Source organism: Mustela lutreola, chromosome 3 (assembly GCF_030435805.1).
Source record: "Mustela lutreola isolate mMusLut2 chromosome 3, mMusLut2.pri, whole genome shotgun sequence".
Lineage (NCBI taxonomy): Eukaryota > Metazoa > Chordata > Mammalia > Carnivora > Mustelidae > Mustela > Mustela lutreola.
Window position 1 is genome coordinate 108,430,120 of NC_081292.1, and position 26,498 is coordinate 108,456,617.

General features: G+C 46.7%; 1 protein-coding gene across 1 annotated transcript in view; it reads right to left on the reverse strand.

Annotated features, from left to right (window-relative positions):
- MARCO (macrophage receptor with collagenous structure) overlaps positions 1-26,201 on the reverse strand; it is a 37,931-nt gene extending 11,730 nt beyond the window's left edge. The window contains exons 1-11 of the mRNA XM_059166663.1: positions 25,971-26,201; positions 12,341-12,442; positions 11,290-11,499; positions 10,103-10,138; positions 5,311-5,355; positions 4,965-5,009; positions 4,558-4,656; positions 833-931; positions 702-737; positions 200-298; positions 45-107 (exon numbers count right to left, since the gene is read on the reverse strand). Coding sequence (XP_059022646.1) covers positions 45-107; positions 200-298; positions 702-737; positions 833-931; positions 4,558-4,656; positions 4,965-5,009; positions 5,311-5,355; positions 10,103-10,138; positions 11,290-11,499; positions 12,341-12,442; positions 25,971-26,079 — 943 coding nt within the window. The 5' untranslated portion in view covers positions 26,080-26,201. The remainder of the gene's footprint in view (positions 1-44; positions 108-199; positions 299-701; positions 738-832; positions 932-4,557; positions 4,657-4,964; positions 5,010-5,310; positions 5,356-10,102; positions 10,139-11,289; positions 11,500-12,340; positions 12,443-25,970) is intronic.
- Positions 26,202-26,498: the final 297 nt, after the last annotated feature.

The following is a 26,498-nucleotide window of genomic DNA, read 5'->3' on the forward strand; positions in this document are numbered from 1 at the left end:
CGACACCCAGCACCCTGCGCACCCCCAACCACACCCTCTGTTACCTGGGTCTCCCTTGCTTCCTTTCATGCCGTTGGCTCCAGGACTCCCGGGTGTCCCTGGTGGCCCTGTACAACAGATGCCCAGGTGGCATGAGGGCTGAGCTCCGTGGGTCTTCAGACATCACTCCCTATACCCACCGCAGTGCCGAGGACCTCACCTGCTAGTCCAGGGGAGCCAGCAGTGCCAGGCTCCCCCTTGGGCCCTGGGGGTCCTGCCACGCCCGGAGAGCCGGGAGGACCCTTCACTCCAGGTTGTCCTGCAAGCGACAAGGGCAAGGTTGGGTGTGGTCGCCAGAGAGCCTCGTTGCCACTCCTCAACACACCTCTCTTCTCAGCAGTGACACATGTATGTCCTACCACCTTGTATGTTCCCTGGGCAGCTTTAATCAGCTCCCTTTAGAGGCTGCAAACAGGCCTAATCAGCAGGAGAAAAGTTAGAGCCTGAGCAATTTGTTCATCTCGGCCATCACTCTGCAGGGTCTGGGGTTAGGGCCCCGCCAATCAAGCCGGTTCCTTTCAGACAGAGCTGAGTTTTAAGAGACTCCGGGTGCTCTGGGTCAACACAACAATGAGATAAAGATAGTGGAGTCAAGTCCTGGACTTGGCTTTGCCCAGGGACAGTGGCAGCTCGAATGATACCTGGATTCCCAGAGTTCTTACCTTGATCTCCTTTTATTCCAGGAAATCCAGCTGCACCTGAAAGGACGAGGGACTTTTAGGGATTTTGTGCCCTTACAGCTCAGTCCACCAGGGGAAAAGGAATAGCTGTAGTCTGATGGACTGCCTCTTACCTGGGGTGCCTGGCTTCCCTGAGTCACCTTTAGTCCCCTGGGCTCCGGGGGGACCCATAACCCCTGTGTCTCCTTTCATGCCCATGTCCCCCTTGCTTCCTGAAAAATCAAGAAGTCGTGGTCAGGCACAGGGGGAGGGCAAACCAAGCCAGGAGATCTCACTGACATTTGTCCCACCCAAATTACAAATGCAAACTCTTTGAGCTCCTGCTACCTGGTGCCCACAAGTGGAAGACACGATAGCTGCCCTCTAGAAGCACACCACCTTGCACCTTGCCCCACAAGACATGAACTCGTGAAAAACGGCCAAGGTCAACTGGCCTGAGTGATGGGTGGGCCAGGGAAGCCAGGCTCTCAGGACCCTGGGCAGCACGCTGGTCCCCTTGGGGGGGACTACAGTCCAGGCTTAACCAGTGCTCATTTTCGTGTCTGCATTTTGGATAATTACTTTTCAAGCCTCCCAAACCGAAATCTGAATATTTCAGAAAGTTGATCCCAAATGCTGAGAATAGAGATTCAAAGGTATGGGTGGGGAGAAGAACATTGCGGCAGCTGGAATTCCTGCCAGGGCTTCAGTCACAGCCTCTCTTGGTGCCCGAAGTTTCAAATTTTCCACTTGTCATCTGCATTCAAGGCTCGTCCCAGCCTGTCCTCTCCTCGGTCGTCCACTGCTCCCTCCTCCTTTCTGCCACTGCTCGGTGCATATCAATCGAGGGAGGCTTCTGGCAGAGCAGGGCCTGGCAACCCCTTCCCAGTCCATGAGTTTGGTTTTGGAGCCAGCTGTACGCTCCTCCTAACCATGCCAGGCTGGGTCTGCTCAGCAGTAACCCAGCAGTGACCTGCTGTTCCGGGAGCCAGTCGAAGCCCTATCCAGAGCAGATCGCTCTGCCCTGGGACGGGCTCAGCACTGTGCAATTTGGTTAAAAGGCTCCATTCCCTTACTTTCTTGATAGGGAGGGGGAGGACTCAAAGGGATACCAGCCTTCTCTCCAGTGAATCAGGAAAGGAGACAGAAAGTCCTGAAGCAGAGGGAAAGAACCATGGGTCATGCAAAGCTTTCTGGATCAAAGCTGGGGGTGATCTTAGGGGTAAGGCTTAGGAAGTAGATTCTTTCTGGTTTAGATACTTGAAGGATGATTATTCCTTCATGGGAAACAGAACCAGAGAGAACTTGGTTACAGCTGAGGTCTCTTATAGTCTCAGGGGCAAGCCCCAAGGAAGGCAGTTCTTGGGCCTTGAGGGTGTCCTCTTTGGCAGAAGGCACAAATGGGATTTGTTAGAAGGAACTAGGAATTACTTCCCTGGAGGAATTGGTTGGTGCCCGATTGCTCTGGCCAGCCAGAACCATCACATGATAGAAATGGCTTGGCTGTACAAGGATTTTGGAGCGTGGTCTGGGCCGGGGTCTGTGTGTGGCTGTGTGCGGCTGGGCCCGCCATGTCTCCATCAAAGGGGACAGCCCTGGGACTCCCGGCATTCTTGGTGAAACGACCAGAGCCTGGCACCCACCCACGGAGGAACCCCGCTGTGTCTGATGTGTGAACCTTTCCATCACAGCTAAAGGTGAAGTGAGGCAAACAGAGTGTCCCCTGGATCTCCACTAGGGGCATTACCCATCCACTGTGACAAAGAACACCAAGCCTCAGTACCACCAAAGCAGGGCCCTCTTGGTTCGCGCGTCCCCTCTGCGGAATGGAGATAGGGGACCAGTGGATGAAAGAGATCTTGTGATCTTGGGAGACGAAATTTGGGAAGAGGAGGGTTAAAAACTACTGCAATTCCCCTCGCAGGCCTGGCCACAGCGTTTCCAGTCCCGAGTCCGCCTCCGAGTGCGGGCTTCGTGCCCTGCTGCGGAGTCGCCGTAGGCCTGTGGCCGTGGGCGATGTGAGATGGGAAACACGAGGGTGTAGGCTCTACGGGCAAAGCGCCGGCTTGTCACACCCCATCCTGGGGTGGGAGGGGAGGGCCAGCTTGAGAAAGCCGGGGGCCTCCTTCCCTGCTGCAGAGAGCACTGCAGAGGGCCGCCTTTGGAAGCATCCTCAGTGGTCAACGGTCTAACCAACTGCTTGGTGCAAAGGTTTGGCTCAGTCCTGAGCAGAAGAATTCTGCGACGCCGCACCTGTCGCTGCCCCTGCCCCTGCCCCGCCTCCGTGGCTGCCCCCGCTGAGAACCGCGCATGCGTGCCCGGTACATCCCTGGGGTGCCCTAAGTTCTAATGCCTTCCTACTTCCTTACTTCAGCACAATTGGCTCTCCTGAAACCCTTGATCATCGCTCCTCATTCTATTGATGGGCACCCAGAGGGAGTCTGTTTTCTCTTCCACAAGTGCCTTTCTAATGTTTGAGCATGGCTGACACATCCCGGTAAGGGCCCCCTTCCTGAAGACAAGCACCCCAGTCTCTTACAATGTAAATATCCTATTTGCAGGTATAGTGCCACACATCTAATGGCTTATACTCCTGTTGTAACTAATCCTTATTAGAAGTTGCTCTTATTATCCCCCTTTTACGGGTGAGTAAATTGAGGGTCAGAGAGGTTGAGTCATTTTCCCCAGATTAACCAGCTAGTGAGCTGTATTAGGACCCCAAAGTGTCTGGTCTTAGAACTGAAGTCCTTCCCTTTTCTACCTTAAAGGATCACAAAGGCTAACGGCTATCATTCATTCAGTGTTGAACCATATGGCAGAGGGTTTGAAAACATGATCTCTAGCCCCCCTAACTGTCCTACAAGATATGCATAATTTAATTATGATGATTTTAATGGCCATTCTTTTCTGAAATGAAGAGACTAAATCTCAGCTGGTTAAAAATGTGCCTAGCAAGGCATGTGAACAGGTGCAGAGAGAGCATGGTTTCGGCCCCAGCCCATTAACTGGGGCGCCAGTGTGCCGCAGCTGGTAGAGTGTCCACAACTTTTGGTTTCTGCTCAGGTCAGAATCTCAAGGTCGTGGGATCAAACTCCGCCTCCCGCTCTGTGTGCGCAGTATGGAGTCTGTTTGGGATTTTCTCTCTCTCCCTTTCCCTCTGCCCCTACCCCCGCCATGCTTGCTCGCTCTCTAAAATAAATAAATCTTCAAAAAAAAAATAATGATAACAAGCTCACTAGCTGTACAGCTCTCATTCTCCCTATGATGCAATACCCCTAGAACCCCCCCAAAGAGGCCTCAAGAGGCCAAGGGGCAAGGGACATGGAGGTGCTCGGTCATGGTCAGAGCCCCTGGGGCAGTGCTTCTCAAAGAGCCTGCTAGGCTGTCAGGGTCAAAATCATCCAGGCCTTCGAAACACAGACTCTTGGACTTGGAACAAGTGCCCTAAAAAGTTCTGAGGTAGCACCTCCTTCTGGAGTCAATCCCTTTCTCCTCCTTGCCAGCCAGTCTCCCCTCCTCCCTTGGGCCCTCCTCAAGTCCCACTGCTGTCCCTCACCTTCCTCTCCTCCGAGCTCCTAGCATGGCCTGTGTCCCCACTCATCCTTGGTTATGCCTGGCATGAGACTGTGTCTCCTTACTCCCCTCCCCCCGCTCTCAGCTTTCACATTCCTGGCCTCTGCTCACCTGGACAGAAGGGACCTCATGTGTGCTCCCATGAGACTGGTAGGCCGAGCCCAGCTTTGTCTGCTTTGTTCTCAGTGGGACAGAACAGACACACTTCCGCAGGATCGGGGCCCAGCCCTTAGCCACCCCCCACCCCCAACACACACAAGCACCAACACTCCCACTGGACCCTTACCTGGAAGACCCAGGTCTCCTTTGTCTCCCTTAGCTCCAGGTTCTCCTTTCGGGCCAACGAGACCCCCATCGCCTTTGCTGCCCTTCTCTCCCTGCTCTCCTGGGGTGGGCAGAGAATGGCCAATGAGGTGGGCTCCCACCATCCTCCTGGGAGGGACTCCTAGGCAACGGGGCAGGGGGCGTTCCAGGAGAAGAGGAAGTCTGGGGGAGGTGAGGTCATCTCTTGGGTGTGTCGATGAGGCACAATAAGACTCCAGAGCAGAGGACTGGGGGAGGGCAATGCCCCTCTGAGGCAGCGGGGGTAGGGGATGGCCATTGGGGGATAGCTGTGGGGAGAAGGTTGGGGGGTGCTGGCTCAGCCTCTCGACCAAGGCGTCGCTGCACCCAAGCAGAGGAAGCACACATTACCAGGGGCTCCTTGTTTCCCTGGAGCACCGTTGGGTCCTTGGAGGCCTGCGAAGAAGGAAAGAACTAGTCACAGGGCTCTCGGCTCCTCAGTCAGCTGATGTTCTAGAATGCCTCAGAAGAACAAGATAGATGCCCAGCTCGAGGTGAAGGGCTCTCTGTCTCATCCGCTCCCCCCAACTTTGCCACACACACACCAGTGACACCATTTCACTCTTCAGAACAAGAAGAAAAAGAGAGAGAGAGAGAATGGAAATAAGAGGCCAAGTTTCTTAGGCATAGAGGTATGAATGAGCCGACGCCCCTGCTTCCCAACCCTCAGCTTGTGCACACACCCACCCCTACCCACCTGCCTCTCCCTTGATTCCAGGCGGGCCTTGGAGTCCTGGAGGACCTGGAAAGGAAAAGGGATTCAGAACAAAGCTTTGACAAAGAGGAGGAAAAGGATTATAGGGCCAGTAGCCAGAGGCCAGCATCCATGGCTTGCCTTGGCCCATTGGCCCCCTTCTCAGCCAGTGGTCTTGGCAGAAGTGGGATGTGATGCCAAGCCTTCCCCAGGGCCCCTTTTGACCTGGGAGACTTGAAGCACAGGAGCAGAGACCCAGGAGCCAGCTCACAAGGTGGGGTGACAAAGCCACTCATCACACCACTATTTATCCAATGCACTGCCACTGAGCTCCAAGAACAAGCCAAACTGTGCGGAAGAAGGAAAGGAAGAGAAGGCAGAGCTCCTTCCTCCAAGAAGCTCAGGGCCTAACAGGTGAACCGCAGTGGTGCGGGTTCAAGGAACAGCACCGCCCCTTCAGCTGGGTGACGTGGTTCAAGTTACTTCTTCCTTTTGAGCCTCAGTTCCCTCATCAGTAAAATGGGCTTAATATACTAGCTCTGCAGGGCGGTCCTGGCGGCAGGCTCTGGACTCAGGCCACCTATTTTTACTGTCACTCACATACGGTTCTCTCCCTTTCCAAGGGCTGCTTTGCAGGTTCGAGACTCACAACAACCCAGGAGGGTGGGACAGAGTTCCTCGTCCTGTCTTAATCCGTTCCGGGGGCTATGAGCCTCAGGGCAGGAGGCCTATAAACAACAAAAATGCATTGCTCACAGTTCTAGAGGCTGGAAGTCCAAGATTCTGTTGCTAGTGTGGTCAGCTTCTTCTGCTTCTTGCTGTGTCCTCACTTGGTGGAGGGGGTTGGTGAGGGATCATTGGGGTGTCTTTTATAAGGGTACGAATCCTATTCAAGAGGGCCCTGCTCTTAGCACCAAATCACCTCCCAAAGGCCCCACCTCCTAATACAGTCAGCTCAGGGGTCAGGTTTTCAACACAGGCATTTGGAGGAGATACACTCAGACCATAGTGGGTCTCCACATCCCCACAGAGGAGAACAATTTTCTGATAGGCATGGCTTTGCCTGAGAGAGAGAGAGAGATTTGGAGAGAGGCTGGCAGGTTCCAGGTCTCTCAGGGGCAAAGCCTTTTACCCATGTCAGGACACCACGATGACAAAGCCCTTGACATGCTTTCTATTTCGGAGTAGGACCTCAGTCCAATTTGTGGAGTCCATAAGGCTGTATCCATCCTGTGTGCATGAGGGATGGAAGCAGCATGGGGGGCTAGAGTTCCTCTCAGACAAGCCCTAGGAAAGGGCAGTTGAAAATCAGTTCAGGGGTTGACGCAGGCCCCACTGACAGGGAGGAGACTTCTACTCCCTCCAGGGTCTGATTCTGCTCCTCAGCCTCGCCTGAGTTAGCTTGAGCAAGTCAACATCCCGGGGGCCCTGGGGCCTGTTTCCTCATCTGTGAAATGCGGGTAATAGCAGCAGCCACATGAGGTTAGTGTGAGGGGTCCACAAAACATAGGTGAATGTGCCTTGCATGTAGCTAGGACCACTGCCTTCACCCCACCTCCTGACCCCACCTCCTGACCCAGCTCCCAGCCTGTCTCCCACCTCCACTCCTCTCATTCTTGCACTCCAGCACTAGTTCTTATTTCTTTGCTTTTCTTTGCTCACCAAATCCCCCTTTCTACCTCATACCCCAGGGCCTTTGCATGTGTGGGGCTCTGCCTAGCATCTGTATTTCCCGGCACCTTCCACTTACACTCAAGTCAAGGCTGAAAGTTCTCTCTGGGAACCTTCTGTGGCCCCTGAGGGGGTTAAGTCCCCTCATACGCTCCTTACCTAGGGGGCTGCCCCAGTCTCTCAGAGCAAAAGCCAGGGCTGGAACCCAATAATGCTTCCCTGAGGGCAGGGATTCTGTCTTTTTCTGTCTGCATTCCCAGTGCCTGGGGAGGTGACAGCCTTGAGAGGCTGTTTGTAAATGTCTGTTGAGAAGTCTGGAACACAGCGGGGGAGGGGCAGAGAGGTGTGGGTGGGTTCCACATCACCGTTTCCCAAACTTGACTTAGGTGCAGGATCCCCTGCCCCTACCAGCACTGTTTTGGAAGCCTGGGCCAGAGGGCAGTTTCAAGGCAGGCTGCTTTGGGGCCAAAACCATCACCTCTGGGCCCTGCACCCAGCCATCCTCTGGGACCCACCTATTGGTCTCCAGAGGCTGGTGCAGGAAAACATGCCTTTCCGGGGGCCTGACCAGGCAAGGCAGGCCTTGGGGGAAGGAAGAGAGATGGTGGGCCTCCCCTGGGTGGCCCAGGGTGGTGGGGGAAGCTGGGAAGGGGTCAGGGTTGTGCCTGAACCCCAGCTGCTGGAATCAGTTCCCTGCCTCTGTTTTCTGGGCTTCAGAAGAGAGAGACAGAGACAGAGACAAAGAGGTAGTCAGAGACTACCGTGACTGGAGAGAGACAGAGAGACGAAGCTGGAGATTACAAATACACACACACACACACACACGCACACATACAGGTCTTCTTCAACTTACAGTGGGGCTACATCTCAATAAACAGAAGAGAAATTGAAAATATTTTAAGTGAAAAATGCATTTTGTACACCTAATCAACCACACATCACAGCTCAGCTTCGCCTCCCTTAAAGATGCTCAGAACACTGACATCAGCCCACAGCTATGCAAAATCATCTAATGCAAAGCCTGTTTTTTAATATGGAGTTGCCTCTGTCCTGTAACTTATTGACTCCTGTACTGACAGTGAGAGCAGTGTGGCTGTCTGGGGACAGAGCGGTTGTCAGCGGATCAGTTGTTTGCTCTTGGGAGTGCCTGGCTGAAGGGGAGCTGTCCCACTCAGGATCATAAGAGAGCATGCCCCACCCCCCACCATGTCCCTAGCCTGGGAGAAGATCGATATTCAAAATTTGAGGACGCCTGGGTGGCTCAGTGGGTTAAGCGTCTGCCTTCGGCTCAGGTCATGATCCCAGGGTCCTGGGATCAAGTTCCACACTGGCCTCCCCGCTCAGTGGAGCCTGCTTCTCCCTCTCCCTCTCCCTGCTGCTCTCCCTGCTTGTGCTCTCTCTCTCTCTGACCAATAAATAAATAAAATCCTTTAAAAAAAAAACAACTAAAAACAAATTCAAAATTTGAAGTACAGTATCTGCTGAATGAGATCACTTTCTCACCATTGTGAAGTCAAAAAGTCATAACTGGAGCCGCTCTGCATCAGGGGCCATGTGTACATTCACACAGAGAAAGAGCCAGAGAGACAGAGACAGAGGGACCAAAGGGAGGCTGCTCCCTGCCTGGAGGTGAGCTGAGCTCTGTGTCTGGTCCTGGAACACTGGGCCTGGGGCAGGGGCTAGAGCAGACTTTCAACGTCAGCTAGGTGGGTGATGGATACTAAAGGAGGGCACTTGCTGTGATGAGCTCTGGGTGTTGTAGGTAAGTGATGAATCACTGACTTCCACTCCTGAAACCAATATTGCTCTGTATGGTAACTGAAATTAGCAAGCACAAACAACATCAGACGAAACACTGGGTTGAGAAGAGGTGTCAGCCTCTCCTTGGAGGGAAGAAGCCAACATCCATCCGGCTGGAGCTCCCCAAGCATTAGCTCCTTTAACCTTCCCCACAAAATAACAAAGCAAATAACAACACAGAACAACAAGGACATGATTGAATACTCACTCTGAGCTGGGCACTGGACTACACATTTTTACATTCATCATTTTATCCTCACTTCAATCGCAGGAGGTCCTATCATTATCTCCATCTTACAGCGGGGGGACACAGAGCTCAAAAGTGTTAAGTGACTTGCTCAAGGCACCTGGTTCCAGAGAGAGCCAAGGTCTGTTCCCAGGAGAGCCAGTGATGCAAGGGACCCTCATGTCATCGTGCAAGGCTGCCTCGAAACTCTCCCTCGCCAGTGGCATGTCTGGGCCATCCATGAATAATTATGAAGCCAAAGAGTTCTATCCCAAGAACACCATGCGGAGTTCTTTTCAAGGTGACATTCCAACCACTCCGCTGATAGAACGTGGTAGGGGTGAGTGTGTGTACATGTATGTGCATGCGCGTAGCCAAAGCTGTGTGTGTTCAGGTAGAAAGAAAAAGCAGTGAAGGCACAGGTGTTTTCCTCAGAGAACACCTGTTGTCATCAGACATTTTTTTGCATATCTCTTCATGTGCATCTTATAGCCACCCTGGGAAGTGAGCAAAATTATCTCCATTAGTTTTTACACAGCTGAGTCACTGAGGTCGAGAAAAGTGACATCACTGGTCCAAAGTCACACAACCAGGAAGCAGTGGGGCTAGGATTAGAACTCAGTTCCCAGAGGCTGCCCCTCCCATTATGTGCTCTAGGAGGCATGAGCCATGCACCCCTGGAAAGGATCACAGACAGATGGGGGGACAAGCTCGGTGCTGGGTAAGAGGTATCTGGGAACAGTGCTTACTGGAGACCGAGGGGGAGCCCTGCGCCTGCAGCTGGAGTGCTGGGGGAGAGGGCACCTGAGGGGGATGCCCTTGGGCTGGCCTCGGAGGGCAGCTTAGATTTGGTGGGGTGAGGAGGATGGGGAAGCCATTTCCCACTTCAGGTGAGGAAAGGGTAAAGGCCCAGAAGCCAGGAGTCCCAGCATGGTCAGAGAACAGAGAGCCGACCCAATGGAGGACCAGTGAGTTTATGGGGAACTTTGGGGGCCTGTGGAAGGTAAGCTGGGGTAGGGGTCCAGAAAGGCATAAGCCCAGGAGCCCCTGGGGGAAGGCCTTGGTGAGCGGGTGGAGTCAGAGGGGAAATGAACATACCTGGAGCGCCTCGTTCCCCTTTGACCCGGAACAGCTCTGCAAGGGGAGGAGAGAGGGCTGTAGGCTGGGCTGGGAGAGCATAGACCCAGGGCACCCAGCTCTAAGTTGGGGGACTCTGCCCTCCAGCTGAGCAGCAAGGGTTTCAAGTGGTTGGGGGATTTGGCCAACAGGGGCCAAACACCTGGGTATTTTCCAGAACTGAGCTTTGGAAAAAGCCAGATGTTTCATTGCAGCTAGTGGTCTGCTCCAGGGAGCCTGAGATCCCCGGGAGCTGCGGAAATGGGGAAAGAAGGTTGAGACTTCCAGAGTTATCCTATATCGTCAGAAGACTTGGGAGCCCAACCCCTTCAAGAAGAGCCTCAGGTTAAAAGTGGGGCCCCTCGGGCTGATCACAACCAGCTCCGCCATATCTCAAGGGAGGGGGTGAAGGTCCCTGCGTCTGAGTATCTGAACGTCTGAGCCAGGGCGCTGCCCATCGGTCACAGCTGTCCCCTGTCCCTGCATCCTGACTTGGCCTTCATCTGTGCTCACTGGGAAAACCACAGCCTCTGGGGAATTCCCCCACCGGGACCCTGTGCCCATTGAGTACATGTTCCCATGGGCACAGAACAGCAGTCATGGGATCACCCTTTAAACACTAGCTCACTCCAGACATCGGGGCCGGAGCACCTCGCAATAGTGAGGTCACACGTAGGAGCTACTTTGGCCCAAATCAGTCCTCCCTGTTCTGGCACAGCCGGTCTTGGGTCCCGAGAAAACTGAGGGGAGGGGGATCCCCAGAATCTCCACCTTGGGTTCCATTTTCTCCTGCCCAGGGCCCTATCTTCCAAGCTGCCACACTTCCCCAGCAAGCCCGCCACCCTGTCCTTCTGAGGTCCCTATGTGGCTCGGACCTCTTGTTGCCTGCTGTTAATCTCTCTCTAGACATGGGGCCAGTATTAGTCAATTGCATAAGAGTGATCCTGGGACTTGCCCCAGGCTCTGTGTTTTACCATCCTCCCAAACATTCTAGATCCACCTCATGGCTACTCTATATGGCTTTCACTCCTTTCCTTGCGCCCCAGGATTCTGGAATGCTCTCCTTGCCAGGGAAGGGGATTTGGACCCAAGGATCCACTTGCCATGAACCCGCAGCCCCTCCTTTCCATCCCCTGAGGAGTCCTGTTGCAGAGGGGAAGGGGCCGAACCTGGGCTCCGAGTGAAGTTGTCCACCTTCCGTAGCAGTTGTTCTTGCCTGGTGCGGACCTGGGTGATCTGGGTCTGTAGGGCCTGCAACCCCAGCGTGCCCCCAGGGAGGTACGGGAGGGGCATTGACTGGAACATTGACTGGTCCTCGGCGGCCAGTGTCCCATTGAAGTGAGTCTCCAGCACCCGGAGCCGCTCCTGCAGATTCAAAACTGGACACCCCATCCCCACCCCAGAGCCTTCTTTTAGGGAGACCTCATTAAATCTCCAGGCATCTGAGCACATCCCTGACGTTCTTGTGTTATATATGCATGACTTCTGAGGGTCCTGGATACCGAATGTGCATTTCATGTTCTGTAAGGACCTAGTGTGAGCACAGAGTCTTTCTATATCCTGCATGTGGGCACTACACACTGAGGCATGACATTACCTGTTCATAGAATATTCTTGAATGGCCTAGGGATGTACCCACAGCATCATGATCAATCTTCAGCCTTCCTGCAGGCTCTGGGCATGAATGTATGACAACCAACATGCTGGTCTGATGTGATCACACATGGCCTGAATATATGTGTGACGGATGTTTACAGCAGCTGGGCACACAATGTTCTTGGGTGACCTCAGTGTCTGCAGATGGGAATGTTTCGTGACCTTAACATTTGGACCAGGCTGCATTTTGCAAGTAAAACCATGTTAATATGAACATTTTGATCAATAACATCCCTTCCTGCTAGACACGGGGAAGTCTTGATGAAAGACACATGCAGCGGACCCATGTGAAATTAAAGTATTGTTCACTTCTCTGACATGCACAAGCTCGCATGGGCTCTCTCTCTCTCTCTCTTTCAATCTGTCTCCATGTCTCTCTCTCTCTATCATACACATACTCTGCTGTCCACTTCCCCCCACCAACCCCCAACCATGTGACTACCTGGCTACCCATGGAATAAGAACCACCTCTCAGCAGGTGGGCAGCAGTGACTCCAGGGCTCTCCATTCAACCTGAGACCTGTATCACCCCAGGAGGCACCAGACAGGACCAGACCTCTTTACCTTTCACCACCAACAGCCCAGTACCCACGGTGAGCAGAATCAGGTAGATGGCCACCATGACCATGAAGTAGTTCACCCCCCTTCTCTTCCTGGGGTTTGAATCTGAAACACAACACCGGCAGAAGGAGGCTGCTATAGGAGGCAGAGACCGGGAGGTCCCAACGTGTGTGGGAATCCCCTCTCTGTGTGAGCAGATGGCTCCCCGGGAGGTCGAGGATAAAGACACAAAGTCCCACTACCCTGAAATCTTCCCCCTGGTCCTCTCTTCCTCCCACAAACTGAGAAGAGCCACGGTTGGTCCCTCGCTAGTGGGGCTGGGCAAACACCCGCACCCCCTACCATTACGTGGCAAGTACAGTCCTGAAACCAGGTACACTCTCGGTGCCCCAGCACAGCGCCTGACGACAGAGGGCTCTCAAGAGATGTTTATCAAGTGAATGAATGAATGAACGGACTTAAGTTTCACGACTTTGGGAGGAGAACGATTGTCTCCAGTTTATCAACTCCAAGCGAGGTTTGGAGAAGTTGAAATACCTATTAGGTGATGAGACCCTGATCTAAAACTCAGATTCGGGCTTTTGTTTTCTTTTTTCCTTAGATCATTAATTATACATTAATAATACTAATTAATTAATTGTTTCCTTTTTTCCTTATATCATTAATTATACAAATGAAACATACTTAGTGTAATTTATCAGACAACACAGCATTACAAGGGTTAATAATCTTTTAATCGGGGGCTTTGGAGGACCTCAATTCCCTGGCATCCTAACCTGCTGACACAAGTTTTGCTGGCTTTCTGGGGTGTGGCCTTGTTCTCAGCCTGCTTGCTCATGGAAACTGACAAACCCATACGTACACTGCTGGACAGACTATTTTTTTCTTTTGCTTTTACACAAATGGTATCATATGACATATAATACGGCGCATTTTTTTCTGCAATGCATGATTTCCCATGGACATTCCTCTTGTTTGTTTGTTTTGTTTTGTAGAGAAAGATTTAACTCTTCTTTTAATAGCTGCCTAATAGTCCTTCAAGACAAGAGCCACAATTCATGCAGGCATTTCCCCATGGGCAAGCTGTTTCCGGTGTGGGGCATTGCAAAAGAGATCACTACATAGGGGCGCCTGGATGGCTCCGTGGGTTAAAGCCTCTGCCTTCGGCTCAGGTCATGATCTCAGGGTCGAATCCCGCATTGGGCTCTCTGCTCAGCAGGGAGCCTGCGTCCCCCTCTCTCTTTGCCTGCCTCTCTGCCTACTTGTGATCTCTCTCTCTCTGTGTCAAATAAATAAATAAAATCTTAAAAAATAATTAAAAAGAGGCCACCATGTTTCCAACACCAATCCTCTCCAACACCAGCTGTCTTCCCATTTCAGGGCATCCAAAGGCAGGGAGCCAGACAGTAGAAGGTCCTGTGTTTCCCAGCACTCTTACTGACAGAGCACCTCCTCTGTGTCGGGTGTTGTCTGATACTGTCTATAACGCTTCTGACAATCCTGGCAGGTAGGTGTGAACATACTCTTCTACAGACTTGGGGTCCAGAAAAGTTAGGGCAACACAACAGGCATGTGCCCCTGGGCCCATCTAACCCCAAAGACTGAGTTCGCCTTACTCGGCTATACGAACCATTGCCCTCGGAAAAATGCAGTTGAAATGAGATCCAAGGGCAAGTGTGAAGGTCAAAGAGGTCATCTGTGGACATCCCAGGGGAGGGAGTCGGGGCTCATGAACACATTTTTTGCTTTGTGGTAGGTGATGTTGGGTTTTCAGTTGACTCTTATCATAGATCCATATGAACCTCCAGTCTGTGGAACCTTCATCGTTTTGCTGATACTGCTTCCAGCCACGTGCAGAACAGAAACCCCTGCTTTAGCATCGCCCGATGCATGGTGGTCTCGAGATGGCTTTGGCAGCAGCGAGGGGAATGACTTCTTGGTTGGGTGGTTTTTTAGTTAGTGGCACTTGGGTATGCTCAGTGTCACACCATGCCTCCCAATTTGGAGCCCACACAGCAACCCAAGTAAACTCTCTAATACACAACCTGGCCAAGTCACTTCCTTGCCTTCAGTGGTTCCCGTGGCTGTTAGCTGTCCTTGGGACAGACAGGAAGACTTGCTGCCTGCCAATTTGTGGTGTGGACTTCCACACCACACCTCACGTGGACCCTGACCCTCAGGCAGGCCAGACCACTCATCGTTACACCCATCTCACTCGAGGCCGTGTATCTTCTCTGACTACATAACCCTCCTGCCTCCCCACTGCATGACTGAGCAGTGCTGAGCTTCTCCAGGATACAGTCTCTGACTCCGCTGGGTCAGGTGGGATGCTGCTCTGCTGCCCCCCATCACTCTGTGTTTCCACTTGATACGGCGTCAATCATCCTGCCCTGTGTCTCTTTGCATCTCAGTTTCCCTCCTCCACCCCCAGTATTCCAGAGGCTTCTAGAGTGGACTTCCAGCGCCAACACGGTATCTACCACACAACGTGGGCTGGGAAGATGACAAATGAAAGGATGAATGAGTGGCTGCAGGGGTTTGGGTCCTGAACACATGCAGAGGGCAACAGTGCCAGCTTGGAAGGGTTGGAAAAGCATCGGGAAGGTGATGTCAGATCTTAGGCAAGCATACAATTGTGGCGAGGATGGGTAATGAACAAGGGAAGCTTGTATTTCACAGAAGATGGACAGAGGAAGAGGAATACGATCTCATAGGCAGCACTAAACATGAAGTGATGGGAATAGATAGATAATGTTATCTTTCCAGAGGCACAAGTGTTACAGCAGTTGGAGGTGGCAGTGAGGGCCAGCATGGAAAATATAGATATTTTCAAACCAGATGGTAACAAAAATGGAAGGCATCTGAGTGAAGACAGTGAGAGGACAAACAAACATGGTAGTACAGATGGGAATCGTTCAGAGGTGTGCACTAAAGCCCAGAATACTTTATTAAGTCAGAGCTCTCATATAACGTAGAGGCAAGGTATCTTAGAAACTGGGACTTTTGGATCTGTGGGCAAATGACAAATGCTTTTGTCATCTACAATGATTTCTAAAAGTGTAGAAAAACTGCAAAGGAATGTCTACTCTCCAAAGTGGATTTCACCAACGAGGAAGGGTCATCCAAGATGAGAGAATGAATAAAGCTTCCAGTAAACAAGAATGAGCATCCCTGGAGTAAACTAGGGTTTGTCCAGGTGATGATTTTAGGAAAGCAGTTTTCAAAAATATGACAGCTCTATTGTCTGAGACACAGTGAAAATGTGGCTCCAGAGGGAAATACAATTTCGATTCCGTAAATGATCTCAATGAAGAAAACAGTCTATATACAAACTCTAGGGTCTCCAGGCCTGCCATCTCCCAACCCCTTGCCCACTGGCAGAAGGTGGTTTTGTGCAGGCAGAAGTCCCCTCTCCTTGCCCCTGCCACTGGGCAAAGTGGTTGCTGCCCTGTTGGCTCGATGTCTCCCACCCCTGACCCAGGATCACTGGGCAGTCTGGAAAACTACCTTCTGTCCTGGCAGGCAGCACCAGCAGGGAGCAAGGAAGAACACCAGTAGTATCGGTTAACAAAGCAGACCAGGATAGAATAGTCAGCCCTCTGAAAACTAAGTTGTTATTGGAACCACAGCCCACAAAAGTGGGCCAGAATTTATGTGATAAACTTAAACAGTATGATTTAAAATAGAAAATCTGAACAGGATCTAGAGTGTCCTAACAGACCATACACAATGTCCACAATACAATGGAAAAGTACTCATCCTACCAAGGACAGAGAAAATTACAACTTGAGTGATGAAATACAATGAACAGGGCACCTGGGTGGCTCAGTCAATTAAGAGGCTGGCTCTTAATTTTGGTTCAGGTCATGATATCAGTGTCCTTGGATTCAACCCTGCATCAGGCTCTGTGCTCAGCAGGGAGTCTGCTTAAGGATTCTCTCTCCCTCTCCCTCTGCCGTTCCCTGCATTCCCTGTCTCTCTCAAATAAATACATAAACCTTAAAAAAAAAAAGAGAGAGAGAGAAAGCAAAAAGAAAATCAACAAGTGTCAGTATGGAGATGGCACATGTATCAGAATTATTCAATAAGGATTTTAAAGCAGGCATAACAAAAATGCTTGAGTGAACAATTACAAATACTCTTGAAACAAAAAAATTTTTTTAATCTACCAAGAAATAGAGAATATAAAGAAGACCCAAAGGGAAATCATAGGACTTAAAAGTTCCATTTAAAAAAAAAAAAAAACTCACTAAATGGGCTCAGTAATGGAATAAAAGAGGGAGAGAATCAATGAAATAAAGGATAGAACAATAGAAATGACCCTGTCTGAAAAACAGAGAAAATCAACTAACAAAAAAAAAAAAAAAAAAAAGAACAGAGACTCAGAGATCTATGTATCAATAACAAACCACATAATATTCATATCCTTAAAGTCCCAGAAAGATGTGAAGCTGAAAAAAAAATTTAAAGAAAGAATGGTGGCTGAAAACTTCTCAAATTTGGTGAAAGTCACCAACCTGCAAATTTAAGAACTTGAGCAAACCTCAAACATGATAAATTCAAGCAATCAATAACAAGACACATATGAGTTAAAAATCTGAAGGAAAAAACCCTACATACCAAGAAAATTAAAAATCAAAAGAAAAAGAAAAAATCTTGAAAGCAGCCAAGAGAAAAATAACCCATTACCTATAGAGATACTACTTTGAATTGCAGCAGATTTCTCATCTGAAACTGGAATTGACATGACATTTTTCATGTGCTCAAGGAAATGAATTATCAACTGTATCTAGTGAAAATACCCCTTAAGAATGAATGGGAAGTAAAGAGATTCTCAGATGAAGGAAAACTAAGCGAAAGTTTTTGCTAGTAGGTCTACCTTGGAAGAATGGCTGAAGAGGGGCACCCGGCTGGCTCAGGCAAAGATATGAAACTCTTGATCTCAGGGTCATGAGTTCAAAGCTCAGTCAGTTAAGCATCTGCTTTCAGCTCAGGTCTTGTTCCCAGGGTCCTGGGATTGAGTGCTGCATCAGGCTCCCTGCTTCTCCCTCTCCCTCTGCCTGCAGCTCCTCTTGTTTGTGCTCTCCCCCCCTCCACCATCAAATAAATAAATAAAACCTTTAAAAAAATAAAATATCAAAAAAAAAAAAGGATAGCTAAAGGAAGTTATTCAAACAGAAGGGAAAAGATAATAGCAGAAGGCATGACACTTCCAAAGGGAAAGAAGAACAAGAATGAAAAATGGATAAATATGGAGATATGTTTAGACCATCCCTCTCATATTTTTTTTAAAATCAGATTTTAAAAAATATTTTATTTATTTATTTGAGTGTGTGTGTGTGTGAGAGAGGGAGAGAGAGACAGAGAGAGAAACAGCAGTGGGGGGGGGGCAGAAGGAGAAGCAGACTCCCCACAAACAGGGAGCTCTACAGGGAGCTCCATCCCAGGATGCTGACATCATGACCTGAGCCAAAGGCAGACACGTTTAACTGACTGAGCCACCCTGGTGACCCTAAAATCACATTTGATGGTTGAAACAAAAATAATTAAGTGATGCCTAGTGCATGTAGAAGAAATGTTTAAGACAATTACATTTCAAAAATGGAAAGGTTCAAAAGACATAAGTGGAAATTAGTTTTCAAGACTTGACTCAAAGTGGTAGAATATTGATGTTGATAGACTGTAATAAATTATACATGTGTATTGTAATGCCCAGGAAAAAAGTAAGAAAACTATTTCAAATGAAGAACTAAACAAACAAACAAACAAACAAAAATCTATAAATAAATCAAAATCGAATTTTAAAACAAGCTCAAGTAAACCATAGGAAAGTAAGAACAGAAAAGCTGGTAATGGGAAACAGAGGGACAAAGAGAAAATGCATAATAATGTGGCAGATTTAAGCCCTAACACATCAATAATTACTTTAATGTAAATGGTTTAAATACACCAATTAGAAGGCAGAGAGTGTGGCAAAAGTAGATTAAAAAGCATGACTCCACTCTCCGCTGTATCCAAGAAATCAACAACAGAGTTTCTATTTATATGCAGCAAACACTGATGTAACTGAAAGGAGAAATCAATATATCCACAATTGTATTGGGACCTTTAACACCCTACTCTCAGAAATCAGCAAAGCTATAGAATAAATGAACAACACCATAAACCAAAAGGATCTAATGAATAATTATAGACAACTCTATGCAACAACAGTGGAATAAACATTCTTTCCATGCACTTAGGATAGTCACCAAGACAGACCATATCATGGGTCATGAAACAAACCCCAACAAAATGGAAATGAATTGAAGTTGCATAGAGTATGTTTCCGGACAATGGGATCAAAATAGAAAATAATAACAGACAGACAGCAGGAAAACCTCTAAACACTTGGAATTTTTTCTCAAAAATTAAATAATACATGGGCTATAAAGTCTCAAAGAAAATTTTTTAAAAATAGGACTGATTGTAAGTGAGAATAGAACATACCAATTATTGGATTCAGCTAAAGTAGTATTGGGAGGAAAATTTATAACAGCCCTAGAGGCTCACATTACAAATCAGAAATGATCTCAAGCCGATAAACTAGGTTCCTAGCTCAAGGAACTGGAAGAGAAGAGCAAAATAAACCCTTAGTAACAAGAAAAAATAAATAAAAATTAAAAAAAAATAGAGGTCAAAGCAGAAATCAATGAGATTTAAAATAGGAAAACAAAAGAGAAGCTCAGTAGAGGAAAATGCTGATTCTTTGAATAAAATTGATAAAGTTCTGGCAAAACTGATGAAGAGAAAAAGAAAAAAAGACACAAATCACCAATATCGGGAACGAAACGGGTGCTATTTCCACAGATCCTGCAACCCTTCCAAGAAAATAAGATTTTATCACTGACTTCATGCTCACAACTTAGATGAAATGAAGCGACTTCTCCAAAATTACAAACTACCAAGACTCAACCAATATTAAACAATATGAATACCTACATCTATTAAATAAACTGAATGTATACTTAAAACCTCCTATAAAAGAAATATCCAGGCCCAGATAATTTTAATGGAGTCTTTTATCAAGCCTTTAGGAGAAGTAACGCTGTTTTATCCACTTTCTTATGGATTATAGAAGAGTAGAGAACACTTTCTAACTCATTTTAGGAGGTCAGGATTACCTTGAAATGAAAACCAAAGACAGTGCAAAAGAAAAAAACTGAAGACCAGTGTCTTTCATGGAATTTGACACAAAAATCCTTAACAAAATATTGGTAAACCTTATCAAGCAATGTATAAAAAGAATCTATATACCATTACTAAGTGGAATTTCTAGGTATACAAGCTGGTTCAATACCCAGAAATTGATCAATATGATCAACCATATCAATGAGCTAAGGAAGAAAAAAATCACATAACCATATAACTGATGCAGAAAAAACACTTGACAAAATCGAATTCACAATAAAGCTCTCATAATTAAAATTCATAATTCTAACTCTCATAAAAAATAATAAATTCATAATAAAAACTCTCAGCACACTAGAAATAAAAGAGAATTTCCTTAACTTAGAAAAAAAGGAGCATTGGGGGTGCCTGGGTGGTCAGTCAGTTGAGTGCCCAACTCTTTTAATTTTGACTAGGGTCCTGGGATCAAGCCCCGTGTTGGGCACCATGCTCAGTGTGGAGTCTTCTTGTCCCTCCTTCCTTCACTCCTCTTACTACTTGCTCACTCTCTTACTCTTGAATAAATAAATGAATAAAAAATTTTTTTAAAAGGAGCATCTAAGAAATATCTAAAGCTAACATTATCCATAATGGTGACACAGAATCATTTTGTCTGAAGATTGGGAACGAGGCAAGGATGTCTCTTTTCACTCTCTCATTCAGCCCCATGTTATATACTACTGACAAATAAGTGGAAATCACTATTAACACATAATGGCATTCACAGTCACTCCAAAGGAAATGAAATATTTCAGGATAAAGGTAACAAAATGTATATAGGATCTGTATGCTGAAAGTTATAAAATACTGATTAAAAACTGTCAGTTCTCCAAAACTGGTCTGGAGGTATAACACAGCTCTGCCAAAATCCCAGCAAGGTTTTCTGTAGATATTGATAAGCTCATGCTAAAATTTACCTGGAAAAGGACAAGCCACAGAATGGCTAAAGTCATCCTGAAAAAGATGAATAGAATGTGACGAATAATGACTTGTTGAAGCTCACAATAGAGCCACAGTGATCAAGACAGTGTGGGATGGGAGGAGGGATAGACATACAGAGTTATGTAACAGAATAAAGGACACAGAAATAGTCCTTTCACAGCTATAACCACCTGGGTTTTTTTTTTTTTTTTTTGACAGTTACAGAAGTAATTTAATGGAGGAAACATAGCGTTTTCAGCAAATGGTGTTAGAGCAACTGGACACCCATAAGCAAAATAATAAATAAATAAACAAACAAATCTTGACATGAGTGAAATTCAGGTCAAGATTTGTTTGTTTATTTATATATGTAGATATAAATATATATATATTACAAATACATATACATATCATATACCTATTATATACACATATACAATACAAATATATACATTACATGTATTACATTCATATAATACATGCTACAAACATATATAATACATTGTATATACAATTATATACATATATTACATGTATATATTACCTATGTATTACATATGTATATTACATATATACATTACATATATTTTATACATATATACAAGTATATGTATATAATACATATAGGAACCATGGACTTAATTATAAAGTGAGAAATTATTTAAAAATTTTAGAATTAAACATAAGAGAAAAATTGGGAGACCTAGGGCCAGGTGAAGAGTTCTTAGATATGACACCAAAATCACAATCCATAAAAGGGAAAATTGCTAGGTAGAGCCTCCACAGGGTTAAATGCTTTTGCTTTGAAAAAGACTCTGCTAAGAGGATGAAAAGACCCATTACAGACTGGGAGAGAATATTTGCAAGCCACCCATCCAGCAGAGGACTTGTATTTGGAATAAAGTGCTCTCAAAACAAAATAGGAAAACAAACGATCCCATTAAACATTGACAAAAGACACAAAGAGGCATTTCATATACAAATGGGGAAAAAAAAAACCAACATGTGAGAAGATAGCCAACATTGTTAGCCCTTAGGAAAATGCAAATCAAAATTACAATAAGATCTCACAATCGTACACATATCAGAATGGCTAAAATAAAAATAGTAATGATACCAACTGCTCCCAGGAAGTCAGAGAAACTGAATATATGGTATATCGCTGGTAGGAACGTAACTGACACAGCCATACTGGAAAAAATAGATCGGGGCTTCTTCTAAAACCAAACATATACTTAGAATCCAGCAATTGCCATTTTGGGGGCAATTATCCTAGAGAAATGAAAACTTAGGCTCATACAAAAAAAACTTCTACATCAACAATCACAGTGGCTTTATTTGTAATGGCCCCAAACAGGCAACAACCCAAATGTCTTTCTGAGGGTGCCTGGTTAAACAAACTGTGAAACATTCATATCGTGGGATAATACTCACGAAAAATACTCATTAATAAAAATCAGTAGTGATACAACAACTTGGGAGGATTTCAAGGGAATCATGCTATGTGAAAACAAGCCAAGCTTTACAAAGTTACATACTTTCTCCATTTAGATAACAGTCTTTACACAACAAAATTATAGAAATGGGGAACTGGTTGGCGATTGTCAAGGGACAGTGATTGCTGGTGGGGGAGTGAGGGAACATGTGTGGCTAGAAAGGCAGTCTGAGGGATTGGCGCGGTGAAGGAACAGTTTGGTATTCTGATATTGGGGGGATGACACAGATATATGCATATGGTAAAATTGTAGACAACTGTATTCCCACACACAAACGAGTGCCTATAAAACGAATGAAATGGAAATAAGCTCCATAAAGTGTAGCAATATCCATTTCCTGGCTGTGATAGCGAACTGTAGCTACGTAAGATGTTCTCACTGGGAGAAACTGGGTGGGGGTCACAGAGACGTCCCTACTTCTTTTTTTTTTTTTGCAAGTTTCTGGAAATCTATAATTATTTCGTAACAAAAGGATAGGGGAAAAAATAATACTAGGGTAAAGCAGGACATCTAAAAGGTGCTGAGAAATAGTGACATGACAAAAAACAAAGTCAGAACAAGGACCTGAAGTGACACTGAGCACGTCAACAAGGGTGACTGTGAATTGATTCCAGGGTCAAGGTCTATTGGGAGAATGTTTAAAATTATCTTTTGAGCAGGAAGGAGAGACAGTTAGACCCAGAGCTGGGAACCAGGGCTTAATGTTAACTTCAAACAAGCAACAACTTCTCTATCTGTCTTTTGGGGAGTTCTCCCTGTCAAGAGGCAGGTTCTTCAGATCAAAATTGGTGGGAAGACATATCCAGAAGTGAGATGTGAAGCCTGAAATAGTTGAGGGCTCAGGGGGAGGGGTCCAGACAGATGAAGGGTATTGCCATTGGGGACAAATGGAGATCCTCTCACTCAAGCCCAAATGCCCCACTGGAGGGGTAAGGTGTTGCAGATACTGGTCCATGAGGAAAGAGTTAGAGTTTAGATGGACCTTCAGGGCAGTGAAAGGAGCAGTATGTCGAACCTCTTCAGAAAATGAAAGCAATCTTTAGCAGAAATAAGAGAAAGGAGGGAGGGTGGTAGAAAGAAAGGAAGATGCTTGAAGCCATTTAGTGCTGAAGCAAGTAGTTTTACTTATTTCAGTTAAGCCCTGAGGGGGTACTATGTTACAGAGCCTCACAGTGAGTACTGTCCATAATGGAATTCATCTAGAAAGTTCCATATGTTCCAAGATCTTTGTGTAAGAAGACTGGAAGTTGTTGTGATACATACAACAACTTGGGAGGATTTCAAGGGAATCATGTTATGTGAAAACAAGCCAAGCTTTACAAAGTTACATACTTTCTCCATTTAGATAACAGTCTTTACACAAGAAAATTATAGAAATGGGGAATTGGTTGGCGATTGTCAGGGGACAGTGATTGCTGGTGGGGGAGTGAGGGGACATGTGTGGCTAGAAAGGCTAGAATGTATTTAGCAAAATGTTCCTTCCAGGGTACCTGGGTGGTTCAGTCAGTTAAGTGTCTGCCTTTGGCTCATGTCATGATCTCAGGGTCCTGGGATTAATCCCCATGTCAGGCTCCCTGCTCAGCCTGGAGTCTGCTTCTCCCTCTCCCTTTGCCCTTCCCCCCCCCCCCCAGCTGGTTCCTCTCTTTCTCTCTCTCAAATAAATAAATGAAATCTTTAAAAAAAGAAAGAAAGAAAGAATATTCTTCCTAACCAAGCTGTTTTGTTTTTTGGTTAGTGTTTTAGTTAATGATATCCATAATCCAAGTCAGAAATCTGGAATTCCCCCTTAAGCCTGGCCTCCCCCTCACTTGCCTTATTCCACCATTATAGTCCTATTGGCTTGACTTCTAATATCTTTCCAGAACATTCTTTCTTTTCCATCCTTATAACCACTGCCTCTTGCTGCCACATATCTCTCTGTCTAGCTCATTCCACATCTACGACAGTGAGTAATCTCAAATGCAAAGCAATGCCTCTTAGCCCAACATCCAACTTCCAAAGCTCCCCATTGTCTTCAGGACAAAGTCTAAATTAATTGGTCCTAGTGACAGTCCCCACTGAACTTCCTCTACTCAATGCTGGTTAACCCCACTGCATGGAACTATTTGTACTTCTCTAAAGATTCCCTAGGAATATATAATAAACCGGTGGTCTTCTATTCCTGCCGCAGCCAGCATCTTATTTCACTAATTCTCTTTATCCTTTAAACTTTAGAAGAGGTCTCACTTCTGACCTCCAGGTCAGACCAGGTTGCATCTGCCCATAGATCTATCTGTCCTGTGCTTACATAGAGGTAGTTTACAGGTTCCAGGGTACCTGCCAATCTCCTGCCACCGCTAGCATGACTGAGGACTCCCCGTGTATTCTTGTGTTTCCTCGGTGCCAAGAGCAATACCCAGCAGGAGCTGAATATGTTTGATCAACTGACTTTGCTTGCACATTTTCAGTAACTTAAAAAGTCACCTATCCAGAAGGCTGCATTCCCCAAAGTTCTCAAAAGCTAACAATTATTATATATTTTTTAAAGATTTTGTTTATTTATTTATCAGAGAGAGAGAGAGTACAAGCAGGGGGAGCGGCAGGCAGAGGGAGAAGCAGGCTCCTTTGAGCAGGAAACCCAACATATGACTCAATCCCAAGACCCTGGTATCAGACCCCAGCTGAAGACAGACACTCAACTAACTGAGCCACCCTGGTGCCCCTAAATAGCCAACAATTATTTTAAGTCACACATTCTCTGTTACTACACCGTAAATCCCTAAGGGCAGAATACTCAACCTTGTATCTTTGTACTGCCTTAAATTCCAGCCAGTGACCCACTCAAATACTGGGTGAGAGGGACTGTTCAGGCTGATGGACAGAACTGCAATTGATCTGAACATATGATTTCCAGAAAAGACTGGAAGTGGGAATGACTCGTCAACTTGGAAGGCAATTCCTAGAGGATATTCTGGCATGGGAAATCAGAGATCCCCCGTGGAAAATACTCCTCGGTGACTTTAAGTTCTAGAAGATTTAAAAAATGCATCACCTGAAGAAGGATGAGGGAGAAAAATAAAGATGACAGAGTTGCCTGAATTTTTAAAACCTGAATTGAATCTAAGACAAACTGATTATGAAGCTTTGAACATATCCTAGCTAGCACAAAATGAAGAAAGCACTCCCTGATCAACACAGCAGATACAATGGAAGTCACCTTAAAGAATTTTAAAGGAATTATATTAAATAAGTATGTAGCACTTGGCTTTCATTTTGTGGAACTTTTTCATCCCTCTTGGCCTGCTTTGCCATTTTGTCGTACAACCTGTCTGTCAAAATAAGACACTAATAGAAGGGGGCACCTGGGTGGCTCAGTGGGTTAAAGCCGCTGCCTTCAGCTCAGGTCATGATCCCAGGGTCCTGGGATCGAGGCCCACATCGGGCTCTCTGCTCTGCGGGGAGCCTGCTTCCTCCTCTCTCTTCCTGCCTGCCTCTCTGCCTACTTGTGATCTCTGTCAAATAAATAAATAAAATCTTAAAAAAAAAAAAGACACTAATAGAAGGGAAGGGCGTGTGATAAGTATTAGCATTAATCAAAGGGCACATATTTTTTAAAAAGATTTATTTATTTATTTGACAGACAGAGATCACAAGTAGACAGAGAGGCAGGCAAAGGCTGGGGAGCAGGCTCCCTGCTGAGCCAAGAGCCCGATGCAGGGCTCGATTCCAGGACCCTGAGATCATGAGCAGAGCCGAAGGCAGAGGCTTAAGCCAGTGAGCCACCCAGGTGGCCCAAAGGGCACATAATGTAATACAATTTATTGTGAAGCTAAAAAACCCCAACTATACGCTAAAGATATAGTGTCTCTTCCTAACATTACATGAGCTCCATATTGAAGCATTCCAGAAATGTATTAGTGAGAGTCTATGATACAAACCAAGGCTTCCTATCACCTTGTCTATTCTTATGTTGCCAATAAAAAAAGTACATCACCAGGCAATGTCATTACTGGGAAGCAGTACTTTACCATTGATTTCAAAGGCCTCCATTGCAGGGATCATGGTTTGGTTGATGGCTGTTCTTTCTCTAGTGCTCGCCAGGAACTCTTCCTCCTTGAGAATTTCCTTCTTTTCCATCGTGAAGCTTTATAGATGGCCCAAAGTTCTGGAGCCAACAGAAATGCTGTCCACAAGAGGAACCACTTGGGAAAAGATTGTTCTCATTTAACTACTGCAGCTCACTGGAGACCACACAGCACTTCCCTTTGGCTCGGACTTCTGATTTTGCAAAATGTTTCCTGACACAATCAGAATTGGGCATGTTGCAAAAATGGGCTATTTGCATGTGGAACTCTTGTGCGTTGCAGCTGCTTGTTAAGGGCAGTGACTTATGCTTTGGGGCATAAGTCAATACTCCTTGGAAACACCCCTCACTCCCAGACCCCTGAGAAGAGGGAGTTGGGTGACCCCAGGGGATATGTTTCTCTCCCTCCCCTCTGCCCATCCAAGGGCCTCCATCATGCTAGACCCAGGGCAGTATCCCAGGACCTCTGCAG